The sequence below is a fragment of the Morchella sextelata genome, assembly GCF_020137385.1.
Source record: "Morchella sextelata strain SCLS chromosome Unknown scls_11, whole genome shotgun sequence".
Lineage (NCBI taxonomy): Eukaryota > Fungi > Ascomycota > Pezizomycetes > Pezizales > Morchellaceae > Morchella > Morchella sextelata.
Window position 1 is genome coordinate 1,025,320 of NW_025408626.1, and position 23,244 is coordinate 1,048,563.

Genomic DNA, 23,244 nt, shown 5'->3' on the forward strand with positions numbered 1-23,244 from the left:
TAGCTTCAAGTGTATGTATGTTTTGGAATTCACACCACTCCTCTGCTATGATTGAAATGCGGCTTGCCCTGGTGCATTTACTTGCCCTAGAGTGCCGCTGAAGAGTAAAAGGTGCCTTTGCAGGTTTAGTTGACGTAGAATAGAAGGCTAACAGAAGCACAACACACTATCATGATTCCAAAGAATGCAAAGATTTAGTACCCCCAGAAGCCCAGTTTTTTCTCCGCTGCAATGCGTAGCTCCGTGGGGTTGAATCAACCAAGATCAGTCAATCAACACCCTCAGTAGTGACACTCACCGCTCAGGCGGTGAGGCGCGTAACTAGAGAGAGTGTAATGTTGCACAGCAAAGACAGAACAGTCAGCTCGCAGACTGCTTCAGCAGTATTAGGCAACGAAACCCATGCTTCAATTTTCCTGTCATCACAATCGGTGACGCCCAACGTTGACGGTCAGTGCGCCAGATAATGGAAGGAGAAGAAAAAGAAAGAAAAATTCCCGAAAGAGTCTTGAAGTTGCGACATGACTAATGACCAATTGGGAACTAGTATCCCACGAAAGATGACTCGGAATCTAGCCCAATTCCAATAGATCGTTCATATATCTGGTGAAGTCCTAATAGGATAGATACCACCTGTATTAAATGTTAGGTTGCTGACATGTGAGCCAGTTACTGCTGCCATGGTCTCTTCTCACGACCATGGTTACATGCTGGATGCATGTTTGGAGGTAGGTTTGGGTTAAGAATTCCATCTTGCGGAAGGTTGCGTATCTGCACACACGATCCGCTGTCAACCTCGTGGCGACTGAAAGTCGCAGGAATAATAATTGCGCCGCTCTCCGGCCCCATTTAATTCGATTCCCCTCTGATCGTCATACTATGTTTCCTTGCTCGCTGCTCTTCTTTTACTCCCACCTTAAAGGGATAACATTAGCTGGTGATTTTTTTTTGGGGGGAGGGGGGTGGCTACTGCAAGTCCGGGTAGATTTCGAACTGCCCTGGTTTGTCTCTCTGTGGTAGAGTAGGTAGTGCTCTTGGTACTCTACTTTACGAAGCATACCTTCGACAGGTATTTCGACGGGCCGTAGGTAAACCATAAAGCAGGTATGTAGATGCAAGTGGTGTGTTGTGTTCAACAACTTTGACCCTGTAGAAATCTGACGTGCGAGTTGTCCCCTTGATTGGTTTCCCGTTCGCTTCTTGTCTTTGCTTTCTCTACATTTGGGTTTCGGCGAGACGCAGATTCTCGTCTCCTCTTTCCCATACCTACCATCATGTACCCTCAAGACGCATGCTGGGGCATATTTTACGTACCTTGTTAGCAGCACCCACCCTCTTGGGTTCTACCCTGGGGTTACATATGGTGCCTGTAATATTAGTTCAACTCCAACCCACACTAGGGCTGTCACCTCGGTATACCCTGCCTGCTCGATGCATCCTCTTCGAGCCAGAAACCCCCTTCCACGCCTATGTTTTCGTCCCGCTACCACATGGTTTCTTTTTGCCCTTGACCCCCGCAGACATGCAGAAGAGAAGGCGCACGGGGTTCAACATCTCAAGCTCTAGATGCGGCCCCTAGGACGATGATCTAAAGCTCAATTCGCACTTTCTAGTCTCACAGTTTGTGCAGCAGTGGTGTACGTACATACATAAGAATTGCGCATTTCCAAGGCCCGAGTCTTTTATTTTTGAGCGGGAGGTAGTTGTTGATTGACCACGCAACAGGCGTTTTGCTGTGGGGGAAATGCTTATTTTCATTTTCCACACTTAGCTCCCTGCTGATACTTGTGAGCTTTTTCTTGTCCTCCCCATTTGACCAGTCAAGTCATTGCCCTGCTTCCATTGGGTTCCGCGGGGGTTCGGTCGATCCATTTATTCCTTGAGGTTCAGCGATATCGGACGAGCACCTTACAACGTACCCTTTTCGTCACCCCCCCCCCCCCCCCCCCCCCCCCCCAAGCTGGTGCCGGTATTGGAGTCTATCTAGAGTCTAACTCGTCCAAGAGACTGTAGAGGGGGGGAAAAGGAAAAGAGGAGAAGTAGGAAGACAGAAGGGCCGCGGGGGGAGTCCAAGAGACCAGGGTTGGAGGAGCACTAGCTTTTTATTTATTTATTTATTTGTCGAACAATCCTGAGCAGGGGGTTACCTTGTCATTCCAAGGACGAAGGCTGTTTTTCTTCGGATTCGGCCACAATTCAGTAGTGACAGGGAGCCGGTAGTGCCTTCGCCCGTACACTGCTGCGCTCTAGTTTGAGCGGCCGTTCGTCCTGTAGCTCTCCCACCTCCGCCGCTCCCCCTACCCTACCCTATCCCACCCCCACCGCTTCTTAATCCCCCTCACTCGCTCTCTGTGGTTCTCTGCGAGGAGAATTACAAGACGGGTAAGGAAGAAGAAGAAGAAGAAGAAGAAGAAGAAGGCGAAGGCGATAGTAGTAGCAGAAGAGGAAGAGGAAGAAGGCAGGACACAGACAGATAAGAAGGCAGCAACAGAAGGAGATCCCAACCCGACCCCCAGGAAGACTATAGCAAAGAGTTTCTGTTCAGTTCAGATATTCCTTACACGCTCTATCCGTACTGACATGACGGGATTGTATCGATCGTCGAATACGACGCCAGACGTGAACCGCCTACTACCAACGTCATCGACACAACCAAACGTACCTAACGGAAACTACGTTCCACGCTTCGACCAACCACCTTTAACCACTTTTTTCGTCGTCCCGGAAGCTGGAGGCAACATGACATCCAATTCGAAGCCATCTCGAGTAAGGAGGAAGAGTGCCCCAGGATCCGAGACCGTAAAGCATCGTCGGACTAGATCAGGCTGCTTCACTTGTCGTACTCGTCGTGTTAAGGTGATAAAAACTCCAGACTGGTCCAAGTTCCATGTAGTGAGCAAACCATTGACACAACTTCTCAATTCTAGTGCGATGAGACCCATCCTATCTGTGAACGTAAGGATTCCAAACCACGACCTTCTTGTTTTAATTTACGATGTTGGTTGCTGATAACTGAGGTTGGTTCTAGGTTGTCAAAAAGGTGGAAGGGAATGCACCTACCCTGAGGTAGTTGCATCAAAGCTTGCGGGAGGTCAGAGGGGCAAACGCGAGAAACCATCGACATCCAGAGAAGGCAGTTCATCATTGGAGGAGCTCGAAGAAGAGGACGAATATGAGGATTATCAAGAAGAGGAGCATAAACCTCCAGCAACCGAACGGCCGAGACTAAAGAGCTCAGCTAGTCACGGTTATCTAAGAGGACCCCAGCCACGGCGAGACTCGTGGCCTGCTTCGGAGGGTAGACGACCCCAGATTAGAGGCCGGAAAACTGGCTCCTCAATAGATCCAAGTCCGTCACCAAAGGACCAGTACTATCCTGACTCTTCTGAACCCGCGTCCCCCGCAGAATCATCTCTCCACCGGACAGCTTCCCACATGAGCCTTGTAAATTCAGCGGAATGGGCGCATCTTCCCCACGATGTGGCCTTTTATCTTAATTACCATCGAAAGATGCTCAGCTGCCATCATTATCTATTAAAGTCAGATGGAGAATTTTTCTTCAGAACAACTTTGCTTGAATACGCCATCAACAACGAAGCACTTTTATATGCAGTCGCAGCATTCTCATCGTTTCATTATAGTGTACACCACAAGACTGGAGTATTTCAAACCTTTTTGGAGTACTATAATAAGTCTGTGGGGTTGCTTCGGGTCTCCCTGGATCAGGAACCCACTTTATCCACCTTAATAACCATTTTGCAGCTTGCAAGCTTCGAGGTAATCCTTCTTTGCCAAAAAAAACATCCATGTATCTTTGCTGAAATCTATACAGGAATACCTTGGTGACTGGATGAACCTTATGGAACATCGTAACGCAGCCTCGAAGATTCTTACCAGTCTCTGGACTCCCCAGAGCATGTCTGAAACATCCCAGAGGCGAATGGTTTACAACTGGTTCTCTCATTTCGATGTTTTGGTAGCAATGATGGCCGGACATCAAACAACAGTAGGAAGTGAATGGTCTGATGAGAATCGCAGAGCAGTTCGTCGAGCTGCCGAGGCAAGTCCAGACAACCTGGGTTTAAAAGTCGACAATGCATCTTGTGAATTTCGAGACCTAGCCATGGAAATATCGATATTGACTGCGAGGCGATCCCAACACCAGATGACAATTGAGGAGTTTTTGAAAGAATCTCAAAGGTTATTACAGGCTTGTTCCGATTGGTGGAATGGACTAGATCCAGTGATATTGGATGGAGCGGAGGAAGTTGCTAGGTTAACTGGAGGGAATCCAGAAGATGCCTGCCCTTTCAAGCCAGCAAAGGTGTATAAAGGCGCACGTTGGGCAGTCAATTTTTTGCAATGCGATTACTATGGCCTGATTATCATGCTAAAGCACCAGATCACGCTCACGAGTGGACTGCCTCCAGAGAAGGATTTATCAGAGTTGGCAATGTCGATATGTAATTTGTTGGCTGGTATTGAGGCATATCCTGATTCGCCTTCTGGCGCCTTGTTGGCAGCACAGGCCCCTCTAGGGCTCTCAGCACTCTGGATACCCAACAACAAAAGGTATCGTCGGTGGATTCAGAAGCAATTGGCGAAGATTGAACAGATGGGGTGAGTAAAACCAAGATCAACCTTTCTTATCATAAATAGCTAACAAGGTTATTCTTAGTTTTGTTTATCCTTTAGCATTTCGCTCCCGGATGGCTGAGATCTGGAATGATCCACAATTAAAACACACATGGATATCGAATAATACTGAGACGGCCATTGGAATGTCCATACGCCAATTGGTGGACATGCGGGACGCAGAGTTCCCCAAAGACGCGGCTCGGCATGACCTTAAAGAGATGCGAGCCCTAATGACGGAGATGAGGCTGGACTCAAAAGGATCTGGTTCGTTGCCAACACCAACTTCAGAAGCTTCGCCGCAAGACCAGCGACTTATAACTCATGAAGATCCAGACCAATATTTCCCCGTGATGCAAGAGGGATCCGAGAATGAATGGGCATAATCTTTTATGCACTGGTCTTTTGCTAACTCTCTTGCTGATTGACCTTCATAGTCCTCTCTGAAGTGGAGCTGGATGTAAATGAGATTGGAGACATCGCTTTGATTTTACTTCTGGCAATTTCCCAGATTCCCCCATTTTCTCGTTCCATCTATTACAGTTGAATCTGGATGAACGAGCTTCATTTTTTTAGGCTTGGTTCTACCGAATTTTCCGGTCTGATATCTTTTATACCTTTTTATTATTATCTTGGCTTCTTATTGTTTTCCCTTCATGTTTTAAACTTTTCCTCTGGATTGTTTTTTTTTTTTTTTTTTTATTTATTTCATATTTCTATCCATTTTACAAATAATCACCCATATTACCGTTTATCAGCTCTACATCCACCTATTTTTAATGCCTGAAAGTTGAGGAAGCGATTCGTTTTTACAGCGCAGGGGAGAGCAGGGCCTAGGGTGATAGGCAGTACAGTGGGTTGGGAGTTTAAGTTGTATCAATCCAGGTTTGATATTTTCACTTTAGTCTTGGCGGCTCTTTTTTTCTGCCTCATTTGTTTCTTTACTTTTTCTTAGCGAATGCCTCCGAGCTTGGAGACCGTGATGGGTTGGGATAGGGGAGGCGTAAGATATATAATGGAATGGGAATTGTTCCGTTTTCGTTTTTGTTTTCGGATTTGATCTGTCATATTTTTGCTACTTATCACGGTCCTTCTTAAATTTCTTTCGACTGGCTTTCTCCTTTCCTTGAATATTTTTCGGAGTATGATCATGAGTATTTTAGGTACGTTGCAATTAAAATACAGTCTGCAGCAAGGTTGATACACGTAAAAAAAAAAAGTTTATCCTCTCTCTCTCTCTCTCTCTCTCTCTCTCTCTCTCTTTCTCTCTCCCCTTCTTCCCCCTGACAATCTTTCCATTTCTTCCTCACTCCGTATTTAAGACATCAGGTATTCATATACCTTCTCGCGTTGTACATACAGTAGAATAATTATGTACGGAACTTTAAGCATTAACCAAATTAATATCATGGCGGTATATATATGTATTCCGGCAAATGTGCTTAGGTAGGTCAGGTCGTACAGTCCACTCCATGGCCTGAGGGAAAGAACCAAGAATCGCAATAGACTAGGTACAAAGTACATACATGTAACCAACAGCAAAGACATACCGATTTCGCACCCCCTGTGCGTACGATATAACTTACATGCTAGTACCTATGATATTCAAAGGCCCTCAGGGATAGAGATCGAGGTTTTATTTTCCTTGGTTCCCAAGATTACGGGTGGACGTACATACTCTACGCCCATCAATCACATCACATTTTTCTTGAGGGGTACGCGCGTGAGACAAGACAATACAAGGAAACTCAAATCGATAGACTGCCTAAAGACCCTGTAACGATTTCAATTGCACGCGTGGAGCACTCTAACCTCCCCTCCCCCCTTGTTCTGCGTTAGTTACACGGACTACCTGGGAGTTACAAATATGTGGAGGTTCTAGAGTCTCTCTATTACCACTCCCGGTGGAGTGTGTACGACCGATGTCACGTTATACCACCCCTCTTGATGCCAAATATCAGGGGTTAGATAAAATGGTTAAGTGAGGATACGTATGTAGATAAGTTTGGTTTATTTTCTTCTTGGCATGGCGCACTTCTCGTCGAGTCTAGATAATCAAGGCGTTTCTCTGTGGCGATACTAGTTCTCACTTCAGCTAAGACAGTCAAGGGTTTACGAGTGATCATTTGTGATCATGAGGGGGCCGGGGCTGATTCAGAATATATACACTAATGGGATTGGTTTGAAACACATGGGAAATCAAGCGTTGGTTTCAGAGGGTTCCAGGATTGGCAGGGAGTAAGTGCATACATTTAGCGGCATGTATCGTACAACGGCCCGAAAATCTACGGCTTACATGCAAGGCAGCATCGTGGAAGTTGAATTTTGGGCGAGTTCGTATTCACCTAGAAGTATGAAAATCTAGATGGTTGATAAATTTAGTTTCTATGGTCGTACATATAATTCTACTCTCCCTACCCCTAACTAGTACGTGCTCAGTCCCACATGCACATCCTTATGCCAAAATGGAAACCCCCCCCCCCAAACATGGGCTACGTCAGTATCCGCCCACCTCAAACCCGTTCCCCGAGGTATTGAGCGCTGATATTTACGGCAGGATGTTACTCACGCTGTACCAACTGTATTGAGTTTTATACCCCTTATGGATTTTCCTATATTCAAGCCTAAACAAAAGCGGTTCCTCACTTCTTTTGCCGAAAGTTTGGCTCTACTTTTAAACCTTTCTACATGGGCTTATAACATTGGAGCTCGAGCTTAGATATCCGCCGAACATGGATAATTTGGAGAAAGTAATATCTCTCTTCTATAAAAAAAAATCTCGATGACTCCCAGTTAGAAGGAGTGGATTTAGTTTGGGGATCGCACGGAGGAAGAGATTCTGCATGGAGTGCATAGGGCAGTACTACATATTAGATTGGGTTTGAGGTTGGTCCCGGAGGCGATAAAAAGCCCACGGGTCAAGGAAGGTAATATGGTACACCCCTCCCATCCTTGAAGAGCAATTGTACTAGTGCCATCAGAGAGACAGGTCGTACGGGCAGCCATGGTTGATGTGGTAAGGCATATATGCCACTTAAACTCGTCCACATATACCTACATCTAGTTGTTATATATAATACGTTATCGTTGCGACGAGGAGGGATTATAGTCTAGTCAACTAACACAAAACGGAAGTACCGGGGGTGTAAAGGCAGCCAACTCAATACATGTAGTCATCCTCGATATACTAACATACATGTATGTACTGGTGAAACTAGAGCATACATGTGCCTACATGTATGTAGGGTTGAGTGCCGATAAACCAAGCCTGCAGGCATGGGCTTATGTTTCAAAACCCATGGACCCTGAGGGATATTTGGTGCACTTTTAAATTTTACCTCACGGATTTAGTACATTTCCCTTCCAAGTAAATATATGGACATACTAAGTAGTTAGTTAGGCTGTATGTATGTAGATGCATGTATCGAACAGATCTCAAAGAAAACGTTAATTTTGAGTGACAAGATCTCATATTACCCCCGGCCCGTCTCACAGTCGATGCTGCCAAATTTGAGACATACATATTTTTGACCACGCCTCTTAGATCTAGTACAATGTAGGTGATGATATGACGTATTCTCTCTGAAAGGGATAATATAATGTAAGTAGGATACTAGAAGTAAGGATGGGACCCTCTAGCGGGTGAGGAAATGCATCAATTTTGACATTTCCCATATAAAAAGTCGTGTAAAAGGCATTATTTGATGCATTACCTGACCGACTCTCTGGTAAAGGCATTCGATCTTGTCTCTTTATCGACGCTTTTACTGATGCCTTTCCCTGTCAAAGGCATTTAGCAACGACTTTACTAATGACTTTACTAATGACTTTACTAATGACTTTCCATGGTAAAGGCATTTATGGACGACTTTACTGATGACTTTCTAGTGGTTTCCGGTATTTCCCGTTTTCCGCCGGAATATCAATGTTTTCCGATGAAGACTTTTCTTTGGATCTCAAGATAGTTGAGTCCTCAAACAAAATATTTTTATAGGTTCATTACATGGTCAGGCATCAATGGGCTTGTAACAGTTGGGGAATACACTTTAATTTTGATAAATTTATTGTTTCGCATATACATACAGGCAATTCTAGCTTAATACTCCTAGTATGATAATAGGATGTCTTGTGGTGATCCGTTTCATTGGCGATGACATTCGTCAATCAGGTGAAGCATCACCGGCTGCCAAAACCTATCCCCCCATGTGTATACGCCCAAATTGCAAAACCGGTATAGCGAAAACATCAATGAAATTGCCTGTAAAGGCATCAGTAAAGTCATTGGTAAAGTCATTAAAAAATCGTCTGTAAAGTCGTCCAATTTCTCTTAAAACGACTTTCCCTTCACCAAAATATTGACATTTCCAAGCGAAAATTCATGCTCCAGAAACGACTTTCTCGACGACTTTACTTAATATTTTCAGGTACACATTACCGTGCACTCTGGAGCTTCAAAAATCTGCATGCACGAATGAATTATCAAAAATTAGCTAACCCTTTAAAGACCCGCATATACATGCATGAGTTATCAATCAAAATCAGCTCATCAAAAACCGAGATCTTGATTTGAGGCTCGAGTGATATCCTATGAAGCGTTCCGGTTACGGTCTTAGGTCTTGTGTTAATCTTCTTCGCGTTAACGTTCTCCTGAATTAATCAAAATAAAATGGAAACAGGCTAGCCAAAGAGTAAGCTAAACATGCAAGCGTTTCCCAAACAATCTGTCCCTCATATATATGCATCCAACTACTGTAGTGAATAGGTGTATGCGCGTGCATCATGAGATATCACTCCGTGCCATATAATTACATATCTATTGATTTTTTTTTTTTTTTTTAATTCATTAATTGTATGCAGACCGTAGTCTATGACAATATCACACTACCCCAGAACTTCCCAATCACTTCCTCCACCTCTCCAACACTAAGGAAAATAAGAAATAATCGCAAAACAATAGGCCAGCAGCCTGTAACAAAGAGCATCGTAACTTATGAAAGTAAGAAATAGTAACTTGTGAAAACGCCGTTAACAATTTGTCCTACTGCACGCCTGGTCCCTTGGCTCGCACGTCTAATTATCTATTGACTGACTGATTTGATTTGAAGAAAACTATTGATCTTTCCCCTCCGATTTATCATCCACCACTTCTCAACAGAATATTTCCGTTGGATTAATCTATCTTTCATAGTATATCTTATTCTGTTTATCTGTAGCACCACATCGTCGTTTCTCTAGTGGCCCGGACGGTATGCTCATGTTTTCGTAATCTTATTCCTCGCTCTAGCTATAGATCTGAGGTGGAATAATACTCCAGATATGTTTTCCGAATATCATCACATACCTCACAACTTGCTCATGTTATTTTAACTTAAATCTTTGATTTGAGGGTATGGAGCCGAGTAAAACTCGGTTGCGATGGTGGTGCGGATATTGGTTTTGCGGGTGGTGTAAGTAAGAGTAGGCTCAGGTATAATTTATGGCAGGTAGGTGGCTGTGGGGCCGGAGGGCGTCTCTTTCCTAACATGGTTTCTGCAAATTCGCAACTTCTAGCGCATTAATGTCACTGTGCATACTTTAGGGACTTTGAAGCGCTCTATCTTTTCGTCACGATCAGTTTCGCATCGCAGGTAGTACGCGGTGATACTATTGTAGTCCCGGCGTTGACCTTTGAACTTATTGAATAGATCTGCTACTTTCCTTCGTTAGCTGGCTAGGATGCAGAAATGGTTTCAATACGATGTCTTTCTTCAAAGGTAAAGAACTGATTCTAAGTTTGCCCGATCGCGAGTAGCGTGGTCCATGAGGCTGGTATCACTGCTCGATTTCGAGCCTCGAGCTGTTCGACCGCGAGATTTAGGTAATGCTCCTATACGTATAGCTATAATTAGTACTAATCTTTTAATTAAGGATAACCCTTTCAACTAGCTATGGGTAATTGATGTGTTCACTAGAGCTATCTACCTGGCTAATGTTTCTCGACCCAGACTCACTATCAAGATATATGTCAATTCAACATACGTGTAACTTGATTGCTTCGATCGAGTAATTACTCATACCTACATCACAGTTTCAACAGCCAAATTGAACTCTATAATATGTCTAAATATACTTCGAATTAATGTACGCCTCGAGCAAGGGATTGCACGCCTAACAAAGGTAGAGGAACCTCGAGGGAGTTGATTATTCTTGCCGGTGCCTCGAGCGACGAATATCGCGAACAAGACTAGAACTTCAACTTATAATTAGCCGTTGCCGTTTAAGCTAGGTTAAAAAATTGCAAAATACCCACGAATCGATAGTATGTAAGGTAGGTATATACATATATGGTGATATATAAAATTCACTCCAGTCTGCTTCATAGGTCTAGATCCTTCGTGAGTACTACTAATACTGACAGCAGTACGGAAGATGTGGTAATAATGATAAAATTTTAAAAGCTTTGAAGCTGATAATTTAGGAACTATCAGGGGGAGAGATCGAGGGTGGTTCCGGGTGGTTCCGGGTGGCTGGCTTAATTTTTACTTATGAACATCAGCACTCTAATCATCGCTATATACTTACTCTATGTATCCATTTGCCTTTGGAATATGTAGTCCAAGACTCCTGGGTGATTCCCTATAGCAATATTTTTGGAATGAGGCTTTACTATATGATGAACATTTCAGAGTATTTCGCCGCGTGTGATAATAATGGAAAAATGGACCTAATTCGGAAACAGAAGGGGAAAAAAAGATATGTAATACACATATTCCCAACAAGTTAAATCATACACAACCGTTGCCGTGCCAAGATAGAATGCTAGTGACCTCCCGTACAAGATTTGGGTCAGGACTGAACTCCACAGCCCAAATAAACATGAAAAATGAAAGACAAAATAATACCAGCAAACTTCGCTACATTAATTTTCTTACAACTTTGGCCCAGTCTCTAGGAGCTCAGCCGCTGCAGCAAGAATCGCTGGCTTCCCAGTCTCCACAACGGTGACCTGGAAGATGACCTTACCACCTTCTTTCCACATCTCTGTCCTCAAAGTCTGACCAGGGAGAACGACACCCGCAAACCTAACCTTCAAATTCTTGAAAGCGCCAAAAGTTTGATAGATATGCTTCCCAGAGATACCCATGAAGCAAAGACCATGTAGAATGGGAGTCTTGAAACCGCCGACTTTCGAGAAATCGGGGTCGATATGTAGAGGGTTTCTATCGCCATTCAACCTGTAAAGAGCGGCCTGGTCTTCGCTTGTCTTTTCCTCTACAACAGCATCCGGCGCCCTGGCAGGGGGTTTATTTGCGGCGGTTGCAGCGCCTCGGTCCGCAACCTTGCCTGGGCCTCCAAAGCCACCCGAGCCACGGATAAAAGTAGTACTCTCATTGACGAAAACAATATCTCCGGTTGAGTCTTTGGTTTCACATCTACTAACAACGACAGCCGCGGCACCCTTGTCGGCAACCTCAACGAGTGATGGGTAAGACGTCAAAGTCCCTGAAGTCGGAATTGGGAACTTTTTGATCTCAAGGAACTGTTCCCCATGTAGTAGCATCATAGGATTGAAGTTAGGGACGATATCATCCAAGTTGAAGGGCACCTCCGATGAGAAGTAGGGGACAACACCTGCGAACTGTTAGCACTATTTTCAACTCATATGGGGATATTTAACGCACCGAAAGTTGGCAAAGCCTCGAAGTTTTCGCTTCCTTCATAAGTCCACTTAAGATCCGTCTTTTTAGCACCGATGCTGAGATTGTAAAGGATGACCTCTCTATCGTCATACTCATATTTTGTTCCTACAGCTTGTGACCTTTTGGCCTTCTCAATGTTCTCGAGAATCTCCTTGTTCACACCGCCCTTCTTCTTTCCACCAGATTTGCGGTTCTGAAGATTCTCCATAACCCTCTTAAGACCATCTTGAGGACTCTCTGGGTTATCCGAACGTCCATCTTCGAATGTGACGATGTTCTCCCAAGCTGCACGGACAGCTTCCGGGGTGAGGGGAACATCAACAGGGAATCCATAGCCACCTGTCCGCTGCCAGCGAGTCCTCCCAACCCAACCAGAGCCTACTTCATATAGACCACCGGTGCCTGGTGTAGGGACCTTGTCAGAGGATAGAAAGACTACAAGTGGAGCAACATATTCTGGCTTGAAAGCTTGAACCATTTCCTCTGGCATTATAGTCCTCGTCATTGCTGTGCCGGCATTCGGGGCAATGGTATTGACAAGAATATTGTACTTAACACCTTCTCTTGCTAACGCCCTTGAAAAACCGAGAATGGCTAGTTTGGCGGTGGCATAATTTGCCTGCCCGAAGTTCCCATAGATACCACTAGTAGAAGTTGTGTTGACAATACGTCCATACTTCTGCTTCAAGAAGATAGGCCAGGCAGCCTTGGTGACCGCATATGTTCCGTTGAGATGAACGGCCATAACCTGATCCCATTGCTCATCGGTCATGGCAGCGAAAGATTTATCGCGCAAAATACCTGCATTATTGATAATGACGTGGACTGTCCCAAAGGAATTCACGCAGGTATCAATGAGGGCTGCACCATCCTCCACTGAATGCTTGTCACCAACAGCCTTTCCGCCAGCTTTACGGATTTCTGCAACAGTGGTATCAGGGTTCATAACATCGTTAACAACGACCGATGCGCCGAGCTTGGCGAAGAGAAGCGCATATGCACGGCCAAGACTACAGATCTTGTTAGTTCATGAGAGTAATAATTAATGATATCCCAATATTACATACCCTGCACCAGCTCCAGTAACCAGAACAACTCTATCCTTGAAGCTAATCTCCTCGCCTTGTTCGTTGCTTGACATCTCACCTGCGGCCTCGAGAAGTCCCATAAAATCTGCAGGCCCAGTGGGATGGTCTGGGTCGGTGAAATCGTTGACAGCATCCCACTTCCTTGAAATGGCGCTGGGGGTCAAAGAAGCATCGGTTTTGTATAAGGCACCTTTTGATCTCTCCCATCGTAATTTGGCGACATGACCGGCGCCAACCTCGTATATTCCACCTGACTCGCCGATGTTGGAATCATGAACGAGCACGGCAACAAGTGGTACAACCCAGTCTGGCTTGAGATTTTCTAATACTTCAGGGGGCATAACTGTCTCCGTCATCCTGGATGCAGCAATTGGTGCAATCGCATTAGTCATGATGTTGTATTTAGCACCCTCCTTGGCAAGAACTTCTGAAAAAGCGACCATTCCTAGCTTTGCGGCTATCAAGACAAGTGTGTTAGTTCACAAAGATTGGGAATTTCACAATCAACTCCAATGTCTTACCCGAATAATTTGTTTGACCAAAGCTTCCAAATAAACCGGCCGCTGAAGCCGTATTGATAATTCTGCCATATTTTTGTTTTCGGAAAATCGGCCATGCAGCTTTAGTACACTATGGAGGAATTAGCCAACTCGTTTAAACAATCTGTTATATCATTTACCTTGTAAGAACCCTTAACATGGACCTTTTGGATCAAATCCCAATCGGCATCCTTCATGTTCCGGAACGCAACATCCCTCAGAATGCCAGCATTGTTGATCAGAATGTGTACAGTTCCGAAGGCCTTGACAGCAGTTTCAATAATCCTCTCTCCGTTCTCTACAGAGTCATAATTTGCTACAGCTTTGCCGCCGGCCTTCTTGATCTCATCAACCACTACGTCTGCGGCCTAAATATTACTCGACGAGGAATGTCAGTTTATGATCCCGCACTGGCACTCAGGGAAAAAAAAGTGGTGGATAGGGCGGAAATGTCACCTTTGTAGAGTTCCCCTCTCCTTTGAAAGAACCGCCCAAGTCATTTACTACTACACTTGCTCCACGAGAAGCAAAGAAAAGAGCATACGCCTTTCCAAGTCCACCACCAGCTCCAGTGACGACGACAACCTTGTTGTCGTACCGGAGATTCTCTGCGGATGCGATGTTATTCATTACGCGGTGTCTGTTGTACTAATAATGGGATACGATGATTCAAAGGAAGATATGAAGTGGTACACTGTGGTTGCTGGAAATGAAGTTGAGAAGAAGAGAAGAGTAGCTGATGGAGGAGGAGTTCCGAGTTCAAAAAGGGCACGTTAAGGATCGCACGTGAAGACGGCCGGGGGGCTAGGGTTGAAGGCGAAGCTCGGGTATTCTGGGGAAGCTGATGATCGACTGTGGGGAGTGCTCTGAAGTATGAAACCTCGGCTGTTGCTAAGCACAAGTGACCTAGGTACACATCTGTAAATATGTCATTAATGAATCCTAGTGGCCGCCCCGGTCTTAACTAACACCAGAGACATATACATGTATCTACTCGTAAATTCATGCAATATTGGTCGTGTTCGGAAACGCTATGAATAGACGAGTACATGTAGTGAATGATGGTATGTCTTTAAAAATGATAGAGCGCCGTCCATACATGTACATGTATTCTATCTCTTAGACAACTAGTCCGTATTAGAATAGTAAAACTAACCATATACGGTATTTATGCTCTTTGAACGATTTTAGTGCTGATTATCGCATTGGGTCTATGGAATCTCTAGAGTGCTATGAGTAATATAACCCAAGTAGAACATTAAGATTCTGAGCATTCAGTGGGGCATTGCTTTTAGAGACGCTTTTTGGCGGGATAACTAAGGCTCTTTGTCGTGAATGTACCATCTATGCCATCCCTTCCTTCCTTCCATGTCTGAACCAAGTAGCGGCGCTATTATTTGCGAAGTCTCGAGCCTAGCCTGCCTATAGCGGTAGATACCTTGACATGACATACATACATACATACATTTCTTTAGAACTTTTCTAAGCGCAGTGCAGCTTCAGTTTATAGTCCTTTCGGGATCAATGGCGAATCCGATTCAATGGCGAATGCGCACTTATTAATATTGGCTACATATAATTGAAACTAGAAAAACTGTGTATATTTTCAATAGTAGAATGGCCAGGCCCCGAAATGTTCCTGTTGTGTTACTTTATACCCGAATCATGCTCCATGATTAGTACCGAGTTAGCGAAGTACCGAATCAGAATCGGTGAAGTACATGTAGTGTTAAATTAACTACTACAAGCATTTTCCGGCCTTTGGCCGGAGTAGGAACTGTAATGGCTTAAACAATATCAGTTTACCAACGCTTAAGATCACTGAAACCCCAAGATGCCCTGTGCACATATCTGATATACTATTTGGTTGACTCAAGGTATGTTGGAACCAATATCTACTGGCTGACTCAAACATATTTGATAGAATATCTACTAACTCCAACATATTTGATAGAATATCTACTTACTGACAAACATATTTGATAGAGAAAAAGAAAACCCCTCAAACCTGGCCAATCAAAACCTTTAAATAACACATTGCATATCGGTATATCTATATACTTATTAGATATTGGTAATGCCGACAATTCTATGAAGGCTACGACATGTCTTGGCGTACTTACTCTTGTAATAATTAACCGCAAGATTTATCACGTGACAACAGGTTTTTCGGCATCACGAAACGTTTTTGGCCATCATGTAACCTGCGGCATAGCGGCTAGCTCCGGAACACCCCATCACATGCTAACCCCACAATCTCACCCCCCCCGCCTGTTAACCCCATGGAGCAGTTGACAGCACTGGCGTTTGCACTGAATGCTGATACATGATACATCAGTGTACCTACTTGAGAGCCTCACGCAAGGTTTCAGTTTCGTCGAGCTTCAATCAACATGGCATCAGTAATCAAAGACAAAACCCCTCTCCTTACTTCCTTTCTTCTACCTTTGCTCTCTGACCACGTCTCTCGAAACCCAACCACTACCTCCCCCCCTTTTTTCCTCGGCATCTCCGGTCCCCAGGGTTCTGGAAAGAGCTCACTCGTCACCATCCTCGCCGCAAATCTCAGGGCTACCCCTCACAAACTCAATGTCGTTGTCTTCTCGATTGACGACATATATCGTACGCATGCCGATCAATGTGCTTTGAGTGAACTCTACCCAGACAATAAATTGGTTCAGCATCGTGGTGAGCCTGGAACTCATGATGTCGAATTGGGAAAAGAGGTTTTTCAATCATTGAGAGAGCAAAAGGAAACCAAAATTCCTGTTTATGACAAGTCCAAGTTCAACGGCAAGGGTGATAGGCTCAACAGTGTTGATTGGGAAACAGTTAAAGGACCTTATGATATAGTGATATTCGAAGGTTGGTGTGTAGGCTTTCGGCCGCTATCCGACGAGGAATTGAAGCAGAAATGGGAGAACAGCAGGCAAGCGCAGAAGGGGACATTAGGCAGGCATGCGTTGGAACATCTGCAGTTTATCAATACGAAACTGAAAGACTATGACTCACTGACAAAGTAATGTCCCCTCCAAAGTTTTGTTTGTATTTTAAAGATTATTTCGTACCCGAGACTCTGCAACCGGAGTCTCATTTCGGACGCAGACCTGAGTTCATGATTTTGTTAACAAAAACAAAGTTCACTTGACGCATTGATACATATGTAAGCCCCCTGCCTCCACCGTTCTCGCTACCGCTATCCGTAACAGTGGCCTAAATAAACGATCAGTGATGCAGAGGACACAGCATTCGTTTATGATTGGCGTATCCAGCAGGAGCACGGACTATTCGCCTCTCACGGTTCAGGGATGACCGATGATCAGGTTATTGATTTCGTGGATGGCTGTACGAAACTTCTTCCGCCGTTTTAGCTCACAAGGCATAGATGAATATTGACCGCTTCTGCAGATATGCCCGCATATGAACTCTATGTGGACACCTTGCGGCGAGGGGCGTTGAAGGAGAAGGGTAAGCAATTGAGGGTGGTTATTGGGAAGGATAGGAATACTTCCAAAGTTGTGAATCTGTGAAAAGAGGGGCCCCATATTTTATCTTCTATCGTCTACTGCCGCCTTGATCTCTTATATTTTAAATCAAATTGATTATATGTAGTTCGGAGTCAGGTCCCGTGATTGAACTTGTCTATAAATTTCGTAAATAGGAAGGAGTATTACTAATAACCACATGTGTGTAGAATAAATGTACTTTCGGTCGAATTCGTAAACCCATATCTACAGAATATTCTGCGCGAAGCTTCTTATCTAGTAGCATCACCAGTTATCACTCCCCCGGAAACCAATATGTATTACCACAGACCGCTAAGGCGGTGAGGAAGTTAGGTATATTAGGCGACTTACCATGGGTGAAGCTCTCCAGGGGCACGAGGGAGCACCGGGGAGTGGTTTCTAGAAGATAATCCAATTTCATGCTGGGTGATGAAATAAGATTTATTCGTTAAGTTTCTCACGTCACGACAGTTCACACTCTAGTGCGTTATCGGTTTCCGACAACACCACTTCTATTATCCATGTCAAATAGAGAAGCCCCAAACGAGACACAGACAAAATACCGCGTGGCTGTCGTGGCATCACGCATCATTGCGTACGAATGTACAGAAGAAGAAATACATGTACCAGCACTCAAAGTGGCGTAGTTAACCCTAACCCTACATACTAATAGGCGCCGAAGCTCAAAGTTGGCACCTTCTGAAAGCTCAGAGATACTGTTGCGAATGTTAGTATTTTATTCTGCCTGGCCACGAGCACTTCAACCGTCTCACTGCATTACCAGTCATTTAGAAGGGGAAATCCCGCAGCTGATTGTTTTTGAAAGGGCCTGGACGCTTTTACAATCCGCTGCTCTCTCGGGATCGAATATTGCTTAGTGCACGCGCACATCATAGAGCTCATGCTAGCAGATGTTCCTCTGGTTCTCCATGTATCAAAAAATGATATTCAATACTAAGATGTACTGAAGTTCAGCCGGTGCCATATGCATACCATGTACCTACTCTCAGAAATTGATACCTACATCATTGCCATGCAGGGGTGATTCTTCCAAGCTCCGCCCGCCCGCCCAAAAAAAAAAAAAAAAAAAAAAAAGCAATCTAGAGAACGTTGTGCAGGAGGAAACAACTTCACGAGGATATGTAGTTAATGATACCTACCAAGCTGTCAAGTCGACGGGTTGGGGCCGATAATAGTGATAAAAGTCTTAGAGTAGTTCTTGGCTGTATATGCGCTGTTGAGCGCGGATGCAATGTCCCGCCCGCAACAGCTTAAGACCAACAAAAAACGGCTGTCATGACTTAAAGTTAAAAAGAAGAGGTTGAGGCAAAAGACAGACAACGGCGACTGGCATCTTGATCTATCACAAAAGGCAGGGTAACTCATTAGCTGTCACAATGTAGGTATTTTGCCCCCGCTACCATCCAAAGTTGGTTATGGCCTGGCCATCGCGGCCGACAGAACCATGCATGAATCTTATTTCGTCAGCTAGACAAGTCAAGCAGCCAGTTTTTACTCACTAAAAAATACATGAGTAATTATAGGGTCCCAGTCTCGTGCCCATCTCCTAGCATAATGGTACTCTCCCTGATCTTTCTACAAATCAAAGTGACGCGGATATATTCAATGTCAGTATAGGCGCTAGCTATTGCCATTTCTATTTCGTGTGAATGGGCGATCAGCAATTACAAGCAGTATTATTTCGAACTATTTCCGTCGTACCGCAGTATCTTGATTAATCTTATTGGCATATATATATCATCTTTCGTGATCCTCTTTGGGAGGATACATACAAAAGGTTGCCAGCTGCTCATCTGTTGCTCTGAGGTTCGCTCGACGCCACTCCCTTAATTGCCTCCTTATTCTCCTCACATACATCCCCTTCCCCTTCCCCTTCATTTCCCTATCGACTGCACGTTCTTGTCGTAGTGTGATCCTGCTTTTGAGTCTGCCTCACGGCTAAGTATGGTGATAGGGTGCTCGAAGGGAGAAAGGACCAATCTCGCCTCGGCAAATCACCAACCGGTTGTCGTTCAAATATTATATCTGTAATCGGCACACTTTTGAGTTCTTTTGCGCAAGTGGTGCAGCTATAGAGCCCATAGCTTCCGCTGCTGGTCGAGAGAGGTCGAACGCTTTGCCATTTTACCCTTCTCCCCCGCCAACTTTGTGATACGCAAAACGGTCAACCCCCTGTAATTGTCCGTTCCGGAGTCCCCCACACTTTCAGTATTTGATTTAATTCGCCTGCCGTTGCTGTTGCTCTTCTGCAAGTAGGCCTGCTTGGTTGGTGCGGCCATTGCCCTGGCCATCTCGTATTTCAATCCAAACCGTATACAACCCATTTCTACATTTATAAAGGCAGCACAGGCTTCTGGTTCTTATCAAACTCGGACGTGTCCTTTTTCCCCCTTCCTTTCTTCTTTTCACGATCTACGGAAAGGTCTTCTTATCGGGTTTCGAACTTGGGTTACTTTGTTTGCCTACGGCTTCCTGTATTCCTGGACTGGACGCTCTTTTTCACAATTGACTAAAAGGTTCCTTAGTCATAATGGATATCACTTTTATTACCATGCATGACCTGTCGGCCGGTAATGCGCGCTATCTCTTCTGCTAGTATAGGCCTTAGTTGGCGTTTTTTCATGAAACAACATTTTTACTGACAAAACGTCACATACAAAGATGCCAGGCTTCTTTTCGCCTCTGACTCGATCACCGAAGTTCTTGGATACAATCCACGAGATATAGTAGGCAGGTCTTGCTTCGAATACTTTCACCCAGATGAAATGCCCTTTGCTCGCTCTGTTCATGGGCGGGGTGTAAATTTGGACAAAGCTGCGGTTTTGTCATATTGCAAGCTGAAAAGCATCACGGGCGATTACGTTACTTGTGAATGTGTTTTTACTGTCGTATATTCAGTCATCGTAGCATCAACGAGTTTATACACACGCAGTAATAAAAGCCTAGGTTTGTCTTCTCGAATCGGTTCTTTAAAGATATATATTTTTAATATCCGTTCTGTTCAATAGATCGAGCACTTACTGCCCCTCTTATCCGCCGCGTTTTCTCGTCGTCACAAAGAGATCCAAGGTATCATATGCTCACACATCTGTCCGCGAAATTCAATTCCGCACCTGAAGGACACCATGAGCCACGAGCAGCGCTAATCCTTAATCGGTTCACGCGGACCTTGACAATTTTATACGCAACACATGCTCTTGGTGATATACTTAATTTCCCCCCGGATGAGGCGATCGGAAAGAGTTTCTACGAATGTATCCAAGAGAACTGCCTGCAAGAAGCTGTGGATGCCCTCGAAAGGGCGAAGGAAAACGATTCAATTGCATACTTGAGATTCCAATGGAGGGATCCTAGACAGGCACCGGCGATAGCGGCGGCAGCAGCAGCAGAACAGCGACGTCGTAGAGATGCTCCCCAGAATGGTAGTAGGAATCGCCCGGGTACAGGATTCCACCAGGCCGAGGGATCTCGTTCAGCAACTGTTCAGAATTGGGTGGATAGGGACGATACGATGAAGAGTGTAATGAAAGACCAGGACACAGATATGATAAGTGACGAGGAACAGGGGGAGGACGATGAGGAAGAGGGGGCATACCTGAGTGGCAATTCTACCTCCCAGTCTAGTATGTCACAATCACCCGAACCAGTGGTGGAGGTTGAAGCAGTGATTTCATGTACCTCAGATGGGTTGGTGGTTGTTCTTCGGAAAGCTCGGCCCACCGTCCCTGCGCCGCATCATCCACCGCTGTATCATGGAGTTTTTGCGTCGCCATGGGCTCATGCTCCTCTTGTTCCACCAGCACAGCTCCCTCCTGTGCCTGGAGGCCCTCCGGCAGGAGATTTCATGGATAGTATACGTCAAGTGGCAGTCTTCGCATGGAGTTTACGAACAATCAATATGGACATGCTCCAGTACGCATCAAATTCTGGCCCTGAAGAGGCGGACCCCAAATACACTAGAGGCAGCTGAAACACTCGTTAGAAGAAAGCTCGTTGCAGTCAATGTCCGAGTAATATCGGTCAGTTTGTATCATCGCCCTACTGTATCTTTCAGCGTGTTTCGGGAACTCTATCACTATATCATTTTTTGCTACGTTTTTATTGGTTTGGACTTTCGGCCCTATGGCCTAAAAGTCTCATTGTGTTGACGGAAGGGTGGATCTTTTTTATTCTATATTTACATCTATATATCTATAAAAGTTTGGCTTTTTCGTTTATGTGCTAGGAGAGAATTATGTTGGACGTTATTGGTGGGGGGCTATTTCGAATTTCGCTATTTATCATTTCCGCATTATTCGTGTTTCATTTCATTTCGGTTTAATTTTCTGTATTCTTACATCTATCGGGGTTAAGTAGCCGGCCGGTGTGTTGTGCTCCTTGTCGATTTCTCCTTCCCTTTTCGTTCGTTTCCTAATATTGTGTAACTGATTTTACTTGAATTTATTTCTGCCGTGTTAGTTCTAACCAGTTAGGCCTAGGCCTATTTCAAGTTAAGTACATATATGTATGTACCTCGATCATGAATTCTGTTCATCATCGTCGTGATCATTACCATTTTTCGTTAATCCCGTGCTACATATTGTTTTCATTTTTTCTTTAACGGTGGATACCAGTATACGAGCTCGTTAGTTGGTCGGAATACATGCATACACATACACACATATGCATTCTGGTTGCATCTATATATTCTGCGTCGAGCAAGCCATGCATGAATGGTGTGGGGCGGGGCCGGGCATAAATAAGTTATGTAGTCCTTAGAACAGATGGTAACGTGACCCCAGATGGGCTTACACAAGATTAAAGTGTACAGCACGAGGATCTGAGCGGCCATGGCCAATGCATGGAAGGTTGATATATATGATACCGTCGGTGGTGGGTAAATACGTATAAAATTGGTATTACAGAAAACAATTATCTAAACAAGGAGGCTGCAGCTGGTACTACATGTAGTCAAGTACAGGATTTCATGTCGATATCCCTCTCATCCGGAAAAAATTAATGGGAGACAGAATACTACTAGTGAGAGGCAATTCAGGCTGGGAAATTCGACCAATCTTTATATAAAAAGAGGTTGTTCTCTAAAATACAGCTCCACGGCCGGCCACTTTGATCTCTGAATTTACCCAACTCCTACGGTTCTTTTGGATCTGCTTCCGCAGTAGTATTTAATAGCATTATACAGCTACATGTATATAGTACAAGTCTAGTGGTCTAGATTTCATGCCTATGAACTATAAGGTCTTTCCTCTACGACTCAAATATCTCATAAGCTTCATATGTTTGGGAGATAATTCTTGATAAACCATTTTTTAGTACTTACCATGATGCATGTGCGATCAAAAACCTGACGCTTTTATAACTATATATAATCTCGTGTATATACATGATGTAAGGCCCGGGTCGCAAATACACTAGTAATACAATTGCTGGCATGATGGGTTGTGTATGTACTACATCCATATAGGTTGTGCCTGCTTTACTTTGAAATACTATAGCTAGACCCGGCCCTTACTTAAGTTTTTGAAAGAACTACATCTTGAACCGCTAAAATGCGGAGGTACTAGTACTGTAAAGAAAGTAGATCGGGAAAAAGCGCGCTATTACTAGTATATATATATCAATTCTCTCAACACTAATTAATCGGCTACCGTGCAGACCAAACGCTTAAGGATACTCCCTTTTTGGTTAAATTTATTATTTACATATTTAACAGGTAGACACCTACGCATATGCATAGGATTGAGGTGGGCAGTACACACAGCGGAGATCAATATAT

At 44.4% G+C, this 23,244-nt stretch overlaps 6 protein-coding genes across 6 annotated transcripts; 3 read left to right on the forward strand and 3 right to left on the reverse strand.

Moving 5' to 3' along the window:
- Positions 1-2,580: 2,580 nt before the first annotated feature.
- H6S33_001681 (uncharacterized protein) lies at positions 2,581-5,021 on the forward strand (the record flags this gene model as incomplete). The annotated part of the gene is made up of 6 exons (XM_044833036.1): positions 2,581-2,856; positions 2,928-2,955; positions 3,029-3,777; positions 3,833-4,620; positions 4,679-4,902; positions 4,966-5,021. The coding sequence occupies 6 exons, from the start codon at positions 2,581-2,583 to the stop codon at positions 5,019-5,021; spliced, it is 2,121 nt and encodes a 706-aa protein (XP_044693742.1).
- A 5,381-nt stretch (positions 5,022-10,402) lies between these two features.
- On the reverse strand, positions 10,403-10,994 carry H6S33_001682 (uncharacterized protein; the record flags this gene model as incomplete). The annotated part of the gene is made up of 4 exons (XM_044833037.1): positions 10,403-10,501; positions 10,597-10,624; positions 10,696-10,864; positions 10,925-10,994. 4 exons carry the CDS (start codon positions 10,992-10,994, stop codon positions 10,403-10,405), a joined length of 366 nt encoding a protein of 121 aa, XP_044693743.1.
- A 548-nt stretch (positions 10,995-11,542) lies between these two features.
- Positions 11,543-14,571, reverse strand: H6S33_001683 (uncharacterized protein; the record flags this gene model as incomplete). Its single annotated transcript, XM_044833038.1, has 6 exons — positions 11,543-12,246; positions 12,297-13,324; positions 13,382-13,859; positions 13,924-14,032; positions 14,082-14,309; positions 14,398-14,571. 6 exons carry the CDS (start codon positions 14,569-14,571, stop codon positions 11,543-11,545), a joined length of 2,721 nt encoding a protein of 906 aa, XP_044693744.1.
- Positions 14,572-16,334: 1,763 nt separating this feature from the next.
- On the forward strand, positions 16,335-17,471 carry H6S33_001684 (uncharacterized protein; the record flags this gene model as incomplete). Its single annotated transcript, XM_044833039.1, has 4 exons — positions 16,335-16,960; positions 17,081-17,104; positions 17,171-17,286; positions 17,350-17,471. The coding sequence occupies 4 exons, from the start codon at positions 16,335-16,337 to the stop codon at positions 17,469-17,471; spliced, it is 888 nt and encodes a 295-aa protein (XP_044693745.1).
- A 2,066-nt stretch (positions 17,472-19,537) lies between these two features.
- Positions 19,538-19,759, reverse strand: H6S33_001685 (uncharacterized protein; the record flags this gene model as incomplete). Its single annotated transcript, XM_044833040.1, has 1 exon — positions 19,538-19,759. The coding sequence occupies one exon, from the start codon at positions 19,757-19,759 to the stop codon at positions 19,538-19,540; it is 222 nt and encodes a 73-aa protein (XP_044693746.1).
- Positions 19,760-20,544: 785 nt separating this feature from the next.
- Positions 20,545-21,438, forward strand: H6S33_001686 (uncharacterized protein; the record flags this gene model as incomplete). The annotated part of the gene is made up of 1 exon (XM_044833041.1): positions 20,545-21,438. One exon carries the CDS (start codon positions 20,545-20,547, stop codon positions 21,436-21,438), a length of 894 nt encoding a protein of 297 aa, XP_044693747.1.
- Between the last annotated feature and the right edge of the window lie 1,806 nt (positions 21,439-23,244).